The sequence below is a fragment of the Gouania willdenowi genome, chromosome 9, assembly GCF_900634775.1.
Source record: "Gouania willdenowi chromosome 9, fGouWil2.1, whole genome shotgun sequence".
Taxonomy (NCBI): Eukaryota; Metazoa; Chordata; class Actinopteri; order Blenniiformes; family Gobiesocidae; genus Gouania; species Gouania willdenowi.
The window spans coordinates 36665760-36686249 of NC_041052.1; the positions used below are offsets into that span (position 1 = coordinate 36665760).

At 36.0% G+C, this 20490-nt stretch overlaps 1 protein-coding gene across 2 annotated transcripts; it reads right to left on the bottom strand.

The window, feature by feature from the left end:
• Window positions 1-1907: 1907 nt before the first annotated feature.
• ankrd13a (ankyrin repeat domain 13A) lies at window positions 1908-19302 on the bottom strand. 2 transcript variants are annotated; one of them, XM_028458526.1, is made up of 15 exons: window positions 19024-19302; window positions 13462-13597; window positions 12084-12208; window positions 11955-12000; window positions 10670-10813; window positions 10392-10581; window positions 9675-9741; window positions 9501-9582; window positions 9362-9423; window positions 9151-9281; window positions 7610-7767; window positions 7384-7521; window positions 5549-5709; window positions 5397-5458; window positions 1908-2869 (listed from the first exon to the last, which is right to left on the bottom strand). In XM_028458526.1, exons 1-15 carry the CDS (start codon window positions 19186-19188, stop codon window positions 2659-2661), a joined length of 1878 nt encoding a protein of 625 aa, XP_028314327.1. In that variant the 5' UTR covers window positions 19189-19302; the 3' UTR covers window positions 1908-2658. The 2 variants fall into 2 exon arrangements, with proteins under 2 accessions (XP_028314327.1, XP_028314326.1); XM_028458525.1 differs by having other exon boundaries at window positions 5397-5461.
• Window positions 19303-20490: the final 1188 nt, after the last annotated feature.

Consider the following 20490-nt stretch of genomic DNA (forward strand, 5'->3'; position numbering starts at 1 on the left):
TAGAAATCAACACATTCACTTCAACAAACAAACACCTTGTATCTCCAATGGGTGAATTTCAAAGATCAGCATCGCATTGACAAACTTGACTTTTCTGCTTACTCAGCAAGTTTGGCAACAGAATGCGACAGCGCTGGGACATTGTTAAGATGTAACTAGTGACAGTTACTAGTGGTCAGCATAATCAAATATACAAAAACTGTTTTTAAAAAACTCATTAGAAAGTTAATTCTCATTGGCACAACCAAAAAAACAACAACTTTGTTTTAAATGTTATCAAAACAATCTGAGGACATTTTATTTACAGATCTCAGCACCACCTTTTATTTACTTTAAATCAGGGTTGGGGTTAATAATATTTGTAACAGCATAACTGATAATTAATTACAATAATTGTATACATCTGCTCTATTCTTTACTTTTTAAAGCTGATTTAAGACATCAGATATATTATCATAATAAGAGATGCTAACAGAAAGCTAACACAAGAGGAAGGCAATGTTTTACGTGGTTATTTAATAAAGGCTCAGTAATTGTGATGAACTTAATTTGAACTTTAGTAATCGAAAACATAATAGTAACTGAGTTTCAGGGGAAAAAAATACTTGCAATTGTAAAAAATGCCAGTCACCATAATCATAACTGGACATGGATAATTGAAGACGTAATTGTAATTGACCCCAACCCTACTTTAAATGCCTCCCATCTGCACACACAGAGGCTGTTGCATTCTCAAAGTACAGAGATGTTGATCATTTGTGATTTTATTTTAAGTTTTAAAAAAGGTCCTGACAGGCAACAAGAAACACCCAGTCAAGATAAGGTAACTTAATATTGTAGCAAAGGTGTGAATTAATTCCCTTTATGGATCAGAGAGTGGTGAGCATTAGCGGTGCCGCTTTGTAAAGACAAGCAATCACTGGTCGACAGAGGATTTACAAAGTGAGGAGTAAAAAAAGCTAACATTGAAACCCTGAGATCTGTTGTTTTTTTAAAAAAATCTAAAAATGTTCAACAACTTTATCACAGCAACACTAAAACAGGCCCTTTTCAGGTTGGCAGTGCATCAGCTCAGTTCAAAAGTCAAACTTATGAAACACAAATGGACCTTAATGCCACAGTTGAATGTTGCCACTTCATAAAGTCACTTTAAAGCTGCTGGAGACGCTGGTTCTTCTATACACAGTGTTTACACTTGTTCCCAGTGATATCACCTCACTCCTCCCCACATCCTATTTCGACCAGATTCAGAACAATCCACGTTTCAGTGAAAACACCAGAAATATGTTGGAAAGTCACTTTGGCAGAAACACCAGAAATTACAGTAAGAATAAAGTAACAACACTATGTGAAGTTTTATACATAAGGCTGACATTACGCTGTTATTATCAGTCATTAGCATGAATAAGGCGTCATTAACGAAGCAATGTTGGCATTTTTTTTAGTTAGGTGGAGGGATCGAGTAAATATGTTTTCAATTACCCATGTCCAATTATAACTCAATTATGATTACGGTGATTTCCAATTACAATTGTTAGAAAATCATTTACAATTACGTTCTCAATTACTAAATTACAATTACTCACAAATACTGAGCCTGCAATAAATAACCTAATAAAAGTTAACCTTCCTCTTGTGTTAGTTTCTCTAATGCTAACGTGTCCAAAATCAGCTGTAAAATACACTAAAAACAAATGTTTATCTACTTTATTTCCTATCTATTGTTTACCCTGTTAGGCTTCTTAATCAATGAAAATATAAGTTTTAAAATTTTGTAATGGTAAAATGTGGGAAAGCTTGATATAAAACATTTTAATAATTGTTGACTACATGTGTAGAACTGTACATAGAACTGTAACACGGTTCCCCCAGTTTTGCGTTAAATTATAATTCACCATTTTTATAAAATTTTCATGGCAATTACAATTACAAATCATCTAAATTCAATTACAATTATGACAGCAACACATTTTTAAAATTACAATTACGCCATAATTGTAATTAATGATCAATTACAATTAAAATTGACCAAAACCCTGGTTAGGATAACAAACACTAATGACATATCAATGCTAATAGAAGCCTTTATGTATAAAACATCAAGTGAAGTGTTACTAAACACTTGCATCTGTCTGTGGGACTCCACATCCCACAATGCAATGCACCAAATCTTTTCAACTATGTCAATAAACCAAGTGTTTACAGAGGAGATAAAAACAAACTTTCCAGAGGTGATTTCAACATTTTCCATCTTTTTTTCCAGCAAATTGTCTTTCATTTCATAGATCTTTCGAGGGCGACACTGTGGATTTATCAGATAAAAAAAGATAAGTCTCCAGCAGCTTTAGCCACAATCTCACACAGACTTCAGTGTCAATGAAATATTGTGGTTATTTCAAGTTCACAGAAGGTTTGACTCTAAACTAGAGAGAAACGTCATAACGCTACAAACCCCAGTTCACGGAACAAGGCAGGTTACACCAAGTTAGAAACATACAAAAGGAAAGAGTCTTTAGATAAAAAATGCCTGTTGTACACTAATGGACACCGGTTGGTTGGTTGAAGTGGCCTGTGCAAGCATGATGCGTTTGCATAGACGATGAGAGGAAACTGAGGTGTGGTAGTCGTTTCTAGATTTTAATTCCCTTCCAATCCTTTTTATTTCTCGGTGAGCGACAGCTGCAGGATTCTCTTTAACTGCTCCTCCTCTAGCTTCTGTATCCTCTCCTCTTCCTCCTGGACCCGTGCAGAGAGCTCCATGGCCAGGCGCAGCTCTGATTCTGCGCTGGAGGCTGATGGAGAGCTGGCAGGACTGGACGTGTCTCTGTAGTCGTCTAGCGCCCCCCCTAGGATGCTCCTGGAACCACAGCTACAGAGGAAGGTGTAATCCAGTTTAAAATAACGTTTAATAATTATTACATCACAGAATGAGTCAATGATTTATAGATTAATGGGCTAATTACTTCAATGTAGATTAGTGTCATGCACAAAAGCATAAGTGGGTGTGTGTGTGTATATATATATATTAGTTTTGTGCATTGCCACAAATCTGACAATACGATACACATGATACGATACATTCCGATACTAAACAATACGATATGTGTCATAATATCATTCCTTACTAATTTCACCTTCACAAGTACAATTTATTACTTTTTTTTTTTAACTTGCCAGAACAAGTAAATGGTAACCAACTGTAATTCAAGAACCAATACCAAAAACAAGTGACATGTTAATCAAACTGTCAACTTATATTTTTATTAAAAAGAAGCGTAACTTTTGCTTCTAAATCAGATTATGATTCTGTTAAGTTCTTAAATTCTTTATAAAAGTGTCTGGTATGTTTTATGAAAATAAAGTGCAATCAACATCCAAGCTAAAATATTGAGTGCTGAGCCCAAAAAGTAATAAAAAAATGTAATAAAACCCAAAATGTTACAACTGATCAATAATGTAACAAGATGCTGAGCCCAAAATGTAAACATTTTTTGCATTTGTTTTTACATTATCATAGACTAGTACAGCCCCCGTTGTATTATGCATTCATATAGTGGGAGGAGCTTAAGTAGAGTTGTCAATTACGGCCAAATGAGTATGTGTTTGAAGGTTGAATGTACAAAGAGGTGTACATACTCATTACTCTGTAGTGTTATAAAGGGGTATATTTGTGGGTGCAGAGTTAAATAGCGTGTGTGATTTTCCTGGTTTAATTCTTTAAGATATGCGCATGATAAATTAATAAATAAAGTTTGCACCAGTTTAGGTAGAATTTGATTAAAGTCACATTCATTTGTACAAATAAAACTACTTATTTACCATAATTTGAGTGTGAGTGTCTCGCTACCTGTGCCGGTTGCCATGTCGGACTCTCTCCATCTCCGCTCACTCTCACACACATGCACGCGCATTAGCCGCACGCATTAGCCGCACGCATTTACCCACTCTGTGACTCACATCAGGTTGAAATGCATGAGACTTGAGAGCTTTGCTACTATATCAGTGTGAGTGCGGCTCAGATGCCCCTCCCCCTTCTCCGGTACGGAAGTGCGTAGTCTTTTCAAACCATCATTTTAAATAACCATGAAATATTAACTTAAATAACTTTTAGCAGTACAAAAATGTTTTTAATATTGACTTTTTTAAAACCTGCAACACAGTGATGTCCTAAACTGGAAGTACCGCGATCAAAACAGGGAGCCATAATCAAAATTAAATTAAAATAAATGTTTTGCAGCACCAAATAAGTCCAAAATAATGGATGCACATACTCGGGCTATGTACAAGCTGTTAAAAGTTTCAGCTCGATCAGACACTGCGTCAGACGCACGCGCCACCCATTCACCCACCTTGTATTTATAGATAGATTATAATATATTTGTCTCCTTATAGTGTAATAATTCTACTACATCATAGAGTGAGTACACAAATGTGTATGTGTGTGTTTATATTTACATTATATTTACTCAGTATATACATACACACTCAAAAAGTGTTGACATTTTGGGTTCAGCATTTTGTTACGTTATTAACCAGTTATTACATTTCATAACAAGTCGGGTTTTGTTACAATTCGGGACTTGTTACATATCGAGCTCCAACGAGGCTTTAATCTAAGGATTGAATGTAAGTTTCGTAATACTCTAAACATTATGTTTATATCTGTACGTGGAATCAAGCAATGGAATACATTTAATAAATCCACTACTTTCACCGCTATTCAAAAGACAATATAATCAAATGTTATTTGACTCTTACAAACATACTAAGTAATCACACCACTGTCATAATATCGTTTGTTTAATTTCTGTGTTTTAACGGGTTTATAAATAGGATATTTGGGCTTTGCATGTTAAAGCCTGTATGGTTGGGTTTTTTATTTGTTTACTTTGTTGTTGGCAGAATGTAGGGCGGGGCGATGTGGCCTAAAATAAAAAAACCATAAGTACAAAAGACAGAAGTCTCAAAAAAAGTTTTTATTTTATTTTATCAAACTTAACTGAATTAACCCCTATTTACCTCATTTAATTAAAGTGCCAGCTATTCTTTTGTTAAAAACTAAATAATTAGTAGTTTGAAAACAGACAAAATTGTTAACATTCACATCAATAGCTGCACCATTTTGAAAAACATTAAAGAATTCTCTCAACACTTAACCTGAAGAAAAGCTTTAACATAATGTCATTTTTCAAACAATGCCACAACATCCAGGCTACATGGCATGAATGTGCAGTGCACTGCATCTTACTCTTAGCAAAACTCAAAATCGAAAAAAAAAATGTTTTAGGCCATGTCGCTCAGCCCTACTTGCTTTTATTGTTTTGTTTGTATTTTTGTCTTTGAAGTTTGAGACAAATAAAAAGACAACAAAATGAAATTGTTGAGTAAATTCCTACCTGTCACTCGGGCTACTTGGTGTAACATCAGTGAAGTCTAAAGCAGCGTCCTCCGTGATGCCCTTCTGGGATTACAGATTTATTATTAGGCATTAAAGTGCACATGAGCACAGATATAAAAAAAAAAAAAGCTCAGTGCTTGTGTTCCAAACCTGGCCTTGGCCTCTGCTGGACTCCAGGAGACTCTGATGGATGGCGTACTGCAAAAGGTCCTCTTCGTTACTGGGCGAGGACAAGTGGCGGCTGCCCCCCCGCCGCTGGTAACTTAATGGCACCTGAAAGACTGAGGGAGACACCTTGAACCCATTCAGTCCTGAAAAGATACAAAAAAAAAATCCATTAGTTACCTTTTAAAGATGGAGACGTAGGGATGGGCACCTTTCACATTTGAATCGGTATTGGTTCTCAACGTTACCAATTTTCTGTACTTTTGTGTGGTAATAAAAGGTAAATGGACTTGATTTTTATAACGCTTTATCTCCACGGCTCAGCAATCCTTGCTACCAGGAGCCGATTATGTTTTTCCGCAGCATTTCCATTGAGCACCAACCTGATACGTGAAACTGCCAGACCCCACGGATTACACTTTTTCGCTACCATCCTCACAAGATCGCCAACAAAAATCAATAGTGGCCAAAAGTTTGCTCTCTGTGCGTGAGTTGATGACTCTACGCTGTGATGATTCTCAGACCCAATCAGTGTCTGCTTTGTGCCTACGTAAATGGACTAAATGGACTTGATTTATATAGCGCCTTATCACCACACTGAAGCAGTCTCAAAGCGCTTTACATATCAGCTCATTCACCCAATCACTCTCATATTCACACATCAGTGGGACAGGACTGCCATGCAAGGCGCTAGTCGACCACTGGGAGCAACTTAGGGTTCAGTGTCTTGCCCAAGGACACTTCGACACATAGTCAGGTACTGGGATCAAACCCCCAACCTCTCGATCAGAAGACAACCCTCTACCACCTGAGCCACGGTCGCCCGTAACATTTTACGCAACATTTTCGTTCCAGGGCTGCTTTTTTTGGAACCTCAACAACGGAGGTACTAAAAAAGGAAGCACCAGGTACCACAGAGGAGGTAATTTTTCCCAGTGAAAACGGGAAAAAGGAGAGTAGGGCCGATACCACCAGTTGAAACGCGCCATATGTGCTGTAGAACTTTAACACATAAACATGTATAGACTGGGATTGAACCCCCAACCTCTCGCTGAAAAGACAAACCGACCTGCATCACGGTCGCCCTAAATGGTAAATAATAATGAATCATAATGAATGAACTCTTGCAGGGTTTCTTCACGAATGCACATGCTTTGTTTCGTTGTTGTATTTCAGATTCACAAATGCACACGATCTGTGACTCTTGTTTGAACACTACATATCAGTAGCTCTGCAATTGGTTTAAAAAGTGTGAAGAAAATGTAAGAAGCCATATGATTGGCTGAAAGCAAAAACACCTGATTGGCTGATGAATCTGTCAATCAGTTTTATCAGCCAATGGTGATGTTTGTTGACCCGCGACGTCAGGGCAGTCTCAAAATTCACCACACACATTTCTCTCACAAATACAGAGGTTTCACAGCACAGAAGCAGTTTGTAAATGCACATTCAGCAATTTGCATTATCTGTGGATTTGAATTACAAGTGTGCCTCAAATTAATATTTGTGAAGTAGAGTGTGTGCATTTCAGAATTTATATTACAAGTTTGCATAAAATATATATTTGCGAAAACAAATCGTGTGCATTTGTGAATTTGAAATACAACTATGAAGCAAAGGATGTGTAATCGTGAAAAACCCTGCAAGAGTTCATTCATTGTGATACTGTTCTGATTTCATACCAAAACATGATACCGTTTGATTTTACGTTAATCGGTACCAGGTAGTACCGAAAGAATTCGTTCGGTGCCTAAAAAAGTACTGAATTTGGTACCCGTCTCTATTCAGTTTGTATTTCTAAGAGTGAATATGAGCCCCACTTGCTGCTGCTTCCTCCTCTTCTCCTCCTGAGGATGTTTGTGTAGCTGCCGCTGTTGGTTTCACCTCCTCTTCAGTACTGCATTCATTCACTTTGCCAAAAGTAATCCTGGCATTTAGCAAATGGAAGAGTGGAATCTCTGCAAAAGCAACACACGAAATGTTAAAAGCAGCCTCGATATGTATTGAGAGGAGAAAAAAAAGCCAAACCGTGGGAATGCCACGTACCTATTTTCACTGGAAAACCAGGAGGAAACTTTAGGTTGAGAAAGTCTCGCAGACGTGCAAAATGGGAGCTGGTGTGAGCCATGATGTCAATAATGGGGGTCACCTGCTCCACCAGGGACAAGGGATGGTCCTCGCTCATCCACAGCGTACCTTTGAACCTGTGTGGGAAGAGATGGAAGAAAACATTAAAATACAGCTGGTGGAGCCATTTCAGTAGCAGAGGGTGCTTTAGGAGTGGCTCTGCCTAAATCAGCCATTAAAGGGACACTAATGAGCTTCAGGTGTGGCGCTGGGAACAAACGGTTTTTACCGTGCCATCCGTACCATCATGTGGAGCTATTGTTTTTCATACTGGTTTAGTCATATAATCTGTAATAAATAGATTAGCATATCCGACCAGACTTCAAAGCCATATTGCAATGTATATCGTATTGTTTAGTATTGGGTACTCTGATTTCGTTTCACGTTTTTTCATTTCTGCGTCAGTTTACACTTTTCCGTTTTGTTTCCATTTCCTCCTCTTTCGGTATTTAGATGACTTTACTAGTTAATAAACTTTCCAAAATCCTACCAAAAACACTAGCGTTAATTACTGTTAATAACAGTCAACTAATGTTATTCTCAATTATTTTATAGGTTTCCAATGACTTACAGAAGCCCTGAAGGGTACGCTGAAATCACGCAACAACGTCCGCGACACTGTTAGATACTCAGCTAATGTCTTACTGGAATAATGCCATGGGAATGTGTGATATGGTCCCAAAACATGTGAGGGTTGTTATAGATATTTCCATTTTATTTTACATAAATACTACACAGTAAAGAATAATTGGCTAAATTTGACACATTTGCGACACTTTTCTTGAGCCGAGATTGGAAACTTTAGTCACAGCGGGGCCACAAAAAGTGCTTGTCTGATCCGAGGGCCACATTATTAACATTCAAGTCAGCATTTAGCTTCACACGTTAACATGAATGAAGAAAGGTGGGGTTTTATTTTTGTTTTGGATATTCTTCTCTAATTTTGTGCCTTTTTTTGTATTTGTTTTTTAAGTCATTTTGTGTGATTGTTGTCCTCTTGTGTGTCTTCCAGGTCATTTCTTGTGTTTATGTTGTCTACTGTAATTCTGGTGTAATTTTGGATTTTTGTTGTCTTGTTGCACTCTCCGAGTGGATTTTTCGTGTTTTTTCTGTTTATCTGTAGTCTTCTCATGTGTTTTTGGATTAAATGTGTTTATTTTGCGTTTACTTTGGAGGGAGCACAAAATTAGAAAAAGACTGAACACCAGTTGCCACCGTCTGTGCTAGATATTCAGTCACCTGTTTGCTAGGGGAAAAAAGTAGTGTGTAGAAGGGTGATCGTGTCCCATAACAAACTTGTGAGGTATTTCCACATCATATTGGGGCCTGATTTAAAATAAATACATTTCAAAAATGGTTGAGATTGCAGTTTCCTTTTCAGAACACTAATTACTCGTTTTTCATCCATTTCCGTGTCCCTACAAATTGTGTTGAAAAAGAAAAAGAAATAAAATTCTTACTTTTGTGTTCGGACACTCAGTTCAATGGGACGACCGATGTCTCTGTCTCCAAGGTCAAGGTTGGGATTGAAATACTCCTCTGGAGTGATGGCAGTAGGGTTGGTGGCAGTTGCGTACTCAAGAGTGAGATCCTAAAAACAAACGGAGCATTCATGGATTTTAAGCCAATTGTATTTTCTGTATTATACAAACTCAGTGAATGAAGACTGACCCCCTGTGCACTTATGTGTTCCTCCACAGTCCCTAGTAGAGACTCCAAAATGTTCCTTTCACCTTACAGAAAAAAAGAAAACAGATTGAGCCATGGTTCTTCAGGAAAAGGCAACTGAATCCAGGTGCTCTTGACCTACTTTTTATCTGGGCTTTCTCCTCATCTGTGAGATGCTCCGTCCTCGTCCTGATGACAATATTTACATTGTTGACACTAAAAACCTAAGAGCACGACAGAAACTTATGGTTAAATCTGAAGAAGACATTTGTTTCATTGATGGCTTGTTTTAAAAAAGAATGCTTTAAATGGTTACCTTAGCTTCAAATCTATTGACTGTTTCTGTTCTGTCAGTTCTCCAGCCCCAAATCCCAGACTTGTTCCTTTAAATACAAACAGAAATCAAGAAAATAATCAAAAATGATATATATATATATATATATATATATATATATTATAACAACAGAGAAGGGCTCAAAGATATAGATAATTTCACATTTTAATAATAACATATTTTATTTATAAGTTGCCCTTCAAGGTACCCAAGGTCACCGTACAGAAAACAGGTTTAAAAACAGTAAAAAACAAAAAATACAAAAACAAAATTGATTAAATAATGTGCAGAGAATATTAAACAGAAAAGAAGTGTTAGAGTTAAAGTTTTTGCAAGAAACACAATTCATAAAATAAATAATAAATAATAAGTACATTTCAAAGGTTTTAGGCCACATTTGTAAAAACAGTGCAGAATCCCTTTAATAAATCTCACTTTTTCAAATCAGTCCCTCTGGATTTTCACAATGTTTCAATCGGAATACAGCATATTAATGCTAATTCAGCCAATCACTGCAAATTCTGCAGGGGTGCGCATTTATGTGTAATCGTCACAACATTTCCGCAAGTTTTAGGACACATTTGTTAAAACAGTGGAGGATCCCTATAAACAACCTAAAATAAATTGTGAGATGCCTGATCTGGTCAAATCTACAAATGCTGTTAAAAAAAAAAGGGGAAAAAAAGATGTTTCTCTTACCTTTCGAAAGCGATATCCTTCGTGTCCAAGTAAGTGTTGACGATAGGAGTCGTCAGCCTTTTAGCGATCTCCTGCTTCTCTGGCACCATGGACTCAAACGTAACTTCTCCTATTTCCTCTAAGATGTTGAAGCTTTCTGTCTCCACGACCTGATCATCGTGGTTAACCTCCAATAACTCTGCTTGTGGATCTGCACAGAGAAGCAAGTGCTTGCGACACTCAGTAGGAGTCAAACAATTCAGCAAGAAGAAGAATAATAAGAAGAAACGGAAACCAACCATCTCCTCTGAAGATATAACTCCTGTGCCCTCTGATCCAGGTCATGTTTTCAAAGTCTAGAAGAGTCGTGTCCACTCGGAGGCAGGCGCCGCTTTTCCATATGCGACAGACGTCACTTGGACAAACACGGGACAGGAGAGGAACTGGATAGCAACAACAGAAATGAAGATTAACAGAGACATTTACACATAACAGACAATGACAGTTTAAGTATTCATTCATGAACTGTCAGTTTAATTGGTGAATGTGAATTTTAAAGTTAAATGTATCCCGATACCACACTGATATAGGTCCGATATTTTTTTGAATCCCAGAAATGCATAAAACAACCACTTAAACACACAAAATGACTACAAAAACAACAAAACTCACAAAACAATCAAAAGACACACAAATTGCCCACAAAATGACAAATAAATACACAAAACAACAACAGAAACACAGATGACTTCAAAAAACGCACACATTTGACAAACAAAAATGACAGAAAATTACACAAAATGACAGAAAAACTCACAAAACACCATACCACATAAAAATACAGCAAACAAAGGCAAACTCTTTGTTCTTTCCCGTATCAATGATCAGGATTGCTCATTATTGATCAAGCTTTTTCTAACATTCCACACTACAAAACAAGTCATAACAGTATGTGTCAAACTCATGGCCTGGGGGCCAAACCTGGCCCTTTGGAGCATCCAATTCGGCCCGCAGGAGAAAGTAAAAATGACATAGAAAACATGAATCATTGTATGAAACAAATTTAATCTTTGCAGGGGCTCAGTTTTCCTAGTGCGTACACCGCATGATTGCAGTCTTTTTTAAGGTTTAGGTGTTGAAAAAACTCAAAATTCTTACAAAACCTTTCAATTTTCCTCAAACTATGACATATTTCCCTTGATTAAATAGAAATTGATCACAAAGTCAAGGAAATTTAAAGCGAAAATCATGTAAGGACTGATATCTGTCACTTATTGTTTGGATACTGTTGGTTTCTTCCATAATTTATATTTTATGTATACGTTGAAGTGCAAACTAGGGCACAATAATGTTGAAATAACTCGCTTTCCAGCATAGAATTACTTGAGATTAAACTGATACGTATTTGGCCCCTGAACTAAAATGAGTTTGACACGTCTGATATATCGGATCAATATCGGCCAATACTAAGTGATGGTTATTGTATTGGAAGTGGAAAAATTTGCATTGGGACACCCCTAATTATGCATTAAGATTGTATTCACAGTAACACATCCAGTCAGACACAACCAAACACAAACTTACTCCAACTGGTGAATTCCCACTTCATTTCCATGTAGAAGTCCGGGGACTGGGAAAAAAGAAAAGATCTCTTTAGCTCTTCCAGCACAAAGACAGGACAATAAAAAAAGAAAAAAAAGCACAAGTGAAAACCTCTCGAATCTTGGAGAGCAGGCCAGGCACTCCTCCCAGAGCTGTGGAGAATTTGAGGTAGTCTCTGTGATGAAGCACAATCTGAACCATCTCTGGATCTCCAGTGCTGACGGCTTCCTGAAGCACTGCATAAACACAGAAGACAGTAAACCTTTTAGAGTCAGCAGCTTTTAGTCCCAATATCAAGCTATTATCAAATTATCCTAAACCTCTGTGACGATAACAGTAAAAACCATAAAACGTTAAACAGTTTATCGTTGAGTGGGGACACTTTAAAGTGTAAGTACACCCCCAGGTTTTTGCTGACCTGCCACTAGAGGGAAATTTAAAATAATGCCTTGATTATGGGCGTTGCTCCTCGAGTAGTTAAGACACGCCAAGTCATAGCAGCCCCGCCCCCACAGCGCTGCACAGTTCCACATGGAGGAAATCTAGTCCCTCCTCCCATCTTTTATAGTAGGGGCAGGGCCAACAGTGACAGTGACATCACTGATCTAATACCAGCAAATAGCAAAATTCAACTGCAATAGCCAACGTTCAACCCATAGTGGGCAGTCACTGACATTTTACAACTAAAAACGCTTAATTTAAACACTTAGACCAAACTGTGAAGAGTGGGACTAGGATCAATAAACTACATTACTTCATACATAATCATGTATGTATTCAGCAGAAAAACTGTGTTGTCCGTGAACTCACGGAGCCGCTGGATATTAATACATCTGAGCACTAAAGCTTCTGCGGAGCCGAGTTTGTGATGGACACACAAGTGTGTTTTATGTTTCTGTGTCACATCAACACTGTAGTTACGTGTAGCCCTCTGTCAACACGGACCACAATGCAGAATGGTTTAACAGTCGGTCAGTGCACGTCTCACAAATATCCTCTGCACTTCATCACAAATGTACTTGGTCTGCCTTATAACGATCAATACTTGGATGGGATTAAACCAACGAACACAAGAAATGCATGCAGCAATGAATGCAAATAACCTGCTTGAAGATGCACACAGAGCAGGAAAGGAAGAGCTCACATAGTCACTGTGATAAAGCAGAGAAGCTGCTCTTCATCAAGAACTTGAAGTCGTTAAACATTTTTTTATATATTGTGCATTGTTGGAATGTCAGTGCTAAAAAAAAAAATATTCTTTGAAGTATTAATAATAATTTATACAATTTTAGTGAGGTTAGTACACATTCATAGCCATAAATGCAATGGTACTAATAATTTGTTTCAGTGTTTCAGCCAAGAATTGCTCATGAACAGCAAAAAGATGTGCAGATTAAACATGGAGAGAAAAAACAAATATGAATGTAGGAAATGAAAGATACTTTGTTGACGTTATCAGAGATTAGGACTCGAGTGATGGCAGTTGTACCTGTCCAATTTTTGGCATTTTCTTTAGTCACTTCAGCACCGTGTTTCAGAAGGACTCTTACACACTCCAGGTGTCCCAGAGACACAGCCATGTGCAGGGGGGTCCGTCCTCTGGGGTCCACTGCCTCTTTGTCATTCTGAGGAAAAAGGAAACGAGTATAACAAACAAGTTATCCTATCGTTAACTCATTCACTGCCATTGACGTAAATATACATAATTTCAAATCCAAACGCTTGCTGCCAATGACGTATATATACACGTCATTTGTTTTTTTCAACAGGGGTTGCTAGGAGACAGTGTGACGGAGCTCTTACATGAATGTCCGCTTTGTACTATGATGTAATGACCAACTGGTGCCATGTAGGTGGCAGCAGTGCACATTTGGATGAGAGATTAGCCATGATGTGCGCCATCGCTGGGGAAGGAGAAGCCAGGGACAAGGCAGAAAATGGCGCTACGAGAGTGGATGGTGAAGCTCCCAGCAGCTCACACTCGAGCATGAACTAAGTGGACTATAGGGTGTGTCTCTATAATGAGAAAAAACAATCAACAACCCGGGGCAAGCGGTGAGATTTGGCATATCGAGGAGAAGGAGGAAGTTGCGTGTGTGGGAACTGGGGGGGGGGGGACTTGGAGTAAGGCCAAAACATGGTAAGGAAACCATAAAACTCTGACCCAGATAGCAAAATAATAATAATTTTGCCATCAAACGCCCAATCTCAGTGTTGTTTTAAGGAAGGAAACCAATGGTGTTGTCACTAAAGCAAAAAAAATTATAATTTGCTTCAAAGTCACTGACAGGTTTTTTCAGAAAAAGCCTTTTTCCTCAGCTTTTTGCACAGAAACTGGCATTTAGTGTGAAACTACCTATATTCAACTGCTGATCACAGCTCTAAAATAGCTGACAGTGAGGTGGTATCTGTTCTGAAAATGGCTGGCAGCCAATGAGTTAAGATGTAAATTAAGAGATTTAATATAAGCATTTAAGTTTATATAGATATTTCTTTTTTTTCAATTAAAAATGTATTGAAGTAAAACAAAATCTAAAGGTTTATTATGGCTTAATGATGCAAAACAATAAACATTGTTCAACTTTAACTAGATAGCTCTGATTAATAGCCATTGCAATAAACAGTATTTGTGGTGTTTTGCTTTTAATACCAGCTATTTAAATTAACTTGTAGTAAAAAAAATAATCCACTTTTGACTTGTATTAGTAAATGATCAATAAGAAAATGATATGTTAATGTTTAATTTATACAACTTTTTTCCAGGACATTTACTTTGATCTCAGACATGTTTCGACTGTCAACTGCCAGACTTCTTCAGAGGTGTCTGCTGATGGCTTTGATGTTTCCTTGACTTCCATGTAATAATTCCAGAAGTTCTTTTTGTCTTCTTTTTTGAATAATATGTTAATTTTTCATTTATTCAGACCTTATTATTTTTTCCCAAGGAAAGTTCTCCTGGAAAGTGTAATTACAAAAAAATGAAAGTTCAGTAATAAAAAAAAACTTCAGTGTTAGTTCAACATAATTAGGTTTGATATATATTCATATTTTTGGCTGAAGATGTATGAGTGGACAATGTTTTATACGGAATGGTTTTTGGTTTAGGTTTTGAACCTGTTGAGCAGCTCATCTGTTCATTTCACTTAAATTCTCTGAAAAGTTGAAATTAATAAGAAAAAGAAAATTGAAAGAAAGCAAAGAACCGAGCTGTCCTGTGTACTCATTTATCATCTCGACCAATCCTGTATAAAATCCAAAAGGGACTTGACAGCTATCAATGTGTGTAATTCTGTAAGTAACCACCTGGATAAAGTCACAAATGTAGGGTTGGTGTCAATCCCTTGTCATCTAATGGTAACTCTTGTTTTGGAAGTGTATTATTGATGAATAAATATTGTTGTTTACTGTGTAATGTCAGTGTCTGGTTGCCTGTAATGATATATAACCAGTCAGTCAACACCAAAGTCTCATGTTGTCTTAGATGACTCAGTGCTGACGTGTTTCCAAGGCTGCTTGGGAGTATTAGTAATAGCTGAATGTTGATCACTGTAATTACGATTGACGATAAAGTAGCCTAGCTAGCATACAATGCTAACAAAACAGCTTCATAAAAACCAACATGTGCTGTGGGTGTTTTCCCCCCAAAAGGTTAATAATCATATACAATGGAGTTACTTTTTATAATGTAAAGAACATTTCCAACCTAAAAGCAGAGTTGGGTTGAATTATAATTGTAAGTGCGTAATTGATAATTAATTACAATTATGACGTAATTGTACAAAACTGTTGCAATCATAATTGAATTGTAATTCAGTTCAGATAATTTACTTTGCAATTGTAATTAGCATGGAGCATCGATAAAAACTGTAAATTATAATTTAATGAAATGCAAAACTCTGGAATCATGTTATAGTTCTATGGCTTAAACATACATAGTTAATTATTAAAATATGTTTCATATCAACTTTCCCCACTACCTGTCAATTAATCTTGAGAATCATTTTACCATTTAAAAAAATCAAATCAAATGGTATACCGACAAAAAAGGCTTAGACACCCACACCAAAAATATTAATACAAATATTTTAATTGATTATGAAGGAGAACAAGGTAACCAAGAGATGAGAAACAAATTAGATGACTATTTTACAGCTGATTTAAGACATGGGTCAAAACTGACCAGTTATCAAAAATGATGCTAACAGAAAGCTAACACAAAAGGAAGGTTAGGTTTTATGAAGCAATTTATTAATAATTGTGATTAATTGTAATTGAACTTTAATAATTGAGAAGGTAATTGTAATTGAGTTTTAGGGGGATTATAATAATTGTAATTTTAGTTGTAAATGTGAAAAATGCTGTTCACTGAAATGGCGTTGTAATTGAACATGGATAATTGAAGACATAAATGTAATTGAAAAATGTAGTTGACCCCAACCCTGCCTGAAAGTTTCCAAGACGTTTTTCCGATGTACGTTGACGTTTCAACATTGCCATTTATAATTTGCATATTTTGGATAGTTTATTTTAAAGCTGCTTAACTACTTTTTAAATCTTAAAAGGTTACCTGTATTTCACCCAAATGTTATTCTCAATAATCCTCTGATAGGGATGATTTACTCACAAAAAATGTAGGAGGTTGACATTACCACTAAAAACTTTATTTTTGACCCCACTATTAAGCAGCATGAGCTTAAAGCAGCTTTAAGTTTCCCATGAATCCTGAAGGTAGGGTAACAATTATTCTCACATCTTTGGATGGGATACAATCGCAGTCAAACTTGAAAATCAAATGCTTGTGTTTACAAGTGTTACATGATGATCATGGCTTTTATGGTGTCAGAGAGCTGCTGAAGCCCTGCATCACATGTGGCCCTTGTCTAATATAGTTGTGAGTAAGGCCCCCAAACATACAAATTTACAGAAAAATACACAAAACAAAAATTGCTATGGACACAAATAAGTGAAAAATATACAAAACATTAACAGTGGTTAAGTTGCTTTTTCATGGAAGGTTTCCATGGGAACTTTAATTCAAAATGAAAGTTAAATCCCCTTTAAACTGACACACACACGGAGCTAATTCAGAGAAACTATTCAGACATTTTTTTTAAGTTGAAGCCAGAAACATTTGCTTTTGCTTTTGCTTTCAACTACTTGTGTGTGTGTGTGTGTGTGTGTGTGTGTTTCTTTAAAGCAGTTCTCTGTTTCTATTTTGTGAATGTAAAGCAATGATAAACACCTTCTTTTTTTTTTTACCTGAGTTATATCAACTATTCAGACATTTTTTTTTAAGTTGAAGCCAGAAACATTTGCTTTTGCTTTTGCTTTCAACTACTTGTGTGTGTGTGTGTGTGTGTGTGTGTGTGTTTCTTTAAAGCAGTTCTCTGTTTCTATTTTGTGAATGTAAAGCAATGATAAACACCTTCTTTTTTTTTTTTACCTGAGTTATATCAACACTTTTACTTTATATTATATCCACAACAAAATTCCTGAATGGGGGTATATAGAAGCCAAACTTTAGTCTGAACACAGGACTTGATAGTTTCATAGTTACATTGTTTAGATGCAGGTGAACAAATGACTGCTAAATAGTAAACATGTAGTCATTTGATCTGATCCTTCTCTGTAAATCAAGCAAGATTATTTTTGTCTTTTTAAAAATTAAAAATATGTTAAGGTTTAATTTAGGCATGGGCAATAAGCCTGGAAAATGTATTGTGATTTAAGTGTTTCATATCAGTCAATATCACTAATTATTGACTCGTGTTTTTTATATATTTTTTTTATTTATCCTATTAAAAATAAGGACCAGGAGAAGAAAAGGCCGAGTGCAAGTAATATTATTTTGAACATAATTTCTTTAACAAATCAAAAAGGTCAATATAATTATGAAAAATAAAAACCTGATATAAAACGTCAAATAAAAAAAAAAAACATGCATGTTAATGTGCAAATATAGACTATTAAAACATATTTAACCATTCAAACTGTTAAAAGTACTTAGAATTATAAATAATTATAATTTAATAGTAAAGTATAAAAAATGTTTTCTAACAGAGTTCAGTGAAATTATTGAACATACCATTGCACATATTTTCTATTGATATTGATCACATCTGTATCGTACAGTCGCCCTGAAGTGCAAAGCACAAATTCAAAAGAGAACAGACAAAAAAGAAACAACGCAAAAAAAGCAACAAAAAAAAGGCAAACGCAAAAGACAAAACAAGAACACAAAAAAGAAAAAAACAAACAAAAAAGAAAAAAATATTATTTTTTGTGTTTGTGTTCTTTTCTTTTTGCTTTCGTCTTTTGCATTTTATTTTTTTTGCGTTCTTGTTTTGTCTTTAGTGTTTTTTTTTCTTTTTTGCGTTCTTGTTTTGTCTTTAGTATTTTTTTTTTTTGCGTTCGTTTTTTTCTTTTGCATTCGTGTTTTGCACTTCAGGGCCACCGTAGCATTGCGACATATATTGTCATCGTTTTATTTAATTATTTCTCAACTCTAGTTTAATTTATTCCGACATCGAATTGTCTGAATAACATAAACCTTAAAATACTATTCAAAAAGAAGACAAAAACAATCTTGCTGGAATTACTAAGCGGAAGTCAAGGAAACTTCAAAGGAAACAACAGACGCCTCTAACGAAGACTGGCAGTCGTCCGTCGAAACTCGTCAGTGGAATTTCTAAGGAACAGTTTCCTGAATAAAAGAAACCTTAACATAATTATTACTTCTTATAATTTACCCAAATCAAGCACAACGACTTCATGACATCGTAGGATTAGCATCAAACATCAGGTGCACAGCATAGCATTCAGCTAGGAACAATCCTCCATCTAATGGCATGCTAAAGCGGCGCTATATCTGCATTAATTGTGCTTTGGTACTTGTTAGACACCGTTTACAAATCACACCTGCTTTATGTTGTGAAGAAAACCAGCGGAGCATCTTTCCACAATGGCCTACTTTAACCGAACAAGCTAACACAGCACGGCAAAGCAGGCTACCCTAGTCGGTGTTTATTGGTATTTAAAATTATTTACCAACCTGTGCTGATGTTAATTGTTCTTCCAGCCTCTGGTAGTCGTTTTCCCAAACGGCAGCGTGCAGGGGAAAGTTCCCACGGATGTCTTCGCTAATGTTAGCCATGGACATTTTCTTCTTCTTTCCGTTCCTCTCAGTGCAAAGTGAGCCAAACTCCCGTGACCGCATTCGTTAGAGAAAGCTGACACACTAGTTACACTGAAATAACGCTAACATTTTCCTTTCAACTCAAGTGTTCGAAACTGTTCGAAATACGCATTACAACTTCCGCTCCGGAGCCACTCCAAAATAAAACAAGGAAGTGATTGTGGTCGAGTCCATTATGGCGCAGGGGTGTCCCACACAAAACATCCACGCACAGCTTTTAAAAAATAATACCACTCAACCAGAGCTATTTACCAACTGCCTTATAAATATATTTAATCTTCATCAGGCAGCTTTTATTTTGACGAGAAAGACTGATTTCTAACTAGCACGTTCCAGCTTGGACGCAACCATTCAGAGCGTCATTATAGTGGTGGAGGAGAACAATACAATCACGTTTATTTATTTTCCAAGTGAAACGGCACATTAAAAATAATTCACAACGCAACATTACAATGCTATGGAAGCCAATTAGTGCCAATAAAAAGGAAAATAATAATGATCAAATATTCTTAATGACTTCTTCAATGTCTGTGTCTCATAATTACATGACGTAGAACATTACTTTTCAACCAACAACTTTAAACAAAGTACCGTTTGAATATGCAGGTTTTTTTTTTTTTTAAATGTACAAAAGATGTACCTTACAGTACAGAAATTAAGATTAATCTCACAGATGTTGATGGCGCCTGTTGATTTTATTTATTTTTTGTTTAGTTTAGTTTGTTTATTTTTATTTATTTTTTTTTTTTGTTCTATTCTCCTTAATAGCTCGACTGGAGTATTTATTTGTATTGTCCATTTAGTTTAGTCTATTGGATTTTGCATTTGTTAATGGTGAAGAACGGAGGTAACACTTAAAGCCTATAGGCTTCTTCCTATCCCTCGTCGAATGAGTCAAATGTGAATGCTATTGAAAATGGCTTTTTATTTTTATTTTATAGATAATTTTGCTGAGATTTGTTCACTCATTTTCTTCTTTTTTTAATTCATTCGTTTGAAATAAAATAAAATAAAATAAAATAAAATAAAATAAAATAAAATAAAATAAAATAAAATAAAATAAAATAAAATACAGAAACGGCTTGGCTTTTTGTGATACTTTTTTCTAATGTAAAATTTTCAGATAAAAAAAAAAAACAACCCCCCCAAAAAAACAAAGCATTAAAAAAATACAGATTTTTCATTCATTTTATATATAAAATTAAAAAAAATTAAACCAAGAACTTTGTATATCGTCCCACCTTTCTGCTGGTTAATGTTTATGCAGCAGACGGTGAGAAGAGCAAAGTGCAAACTATTAACTTTTTCGCCCTCATTTTAGCT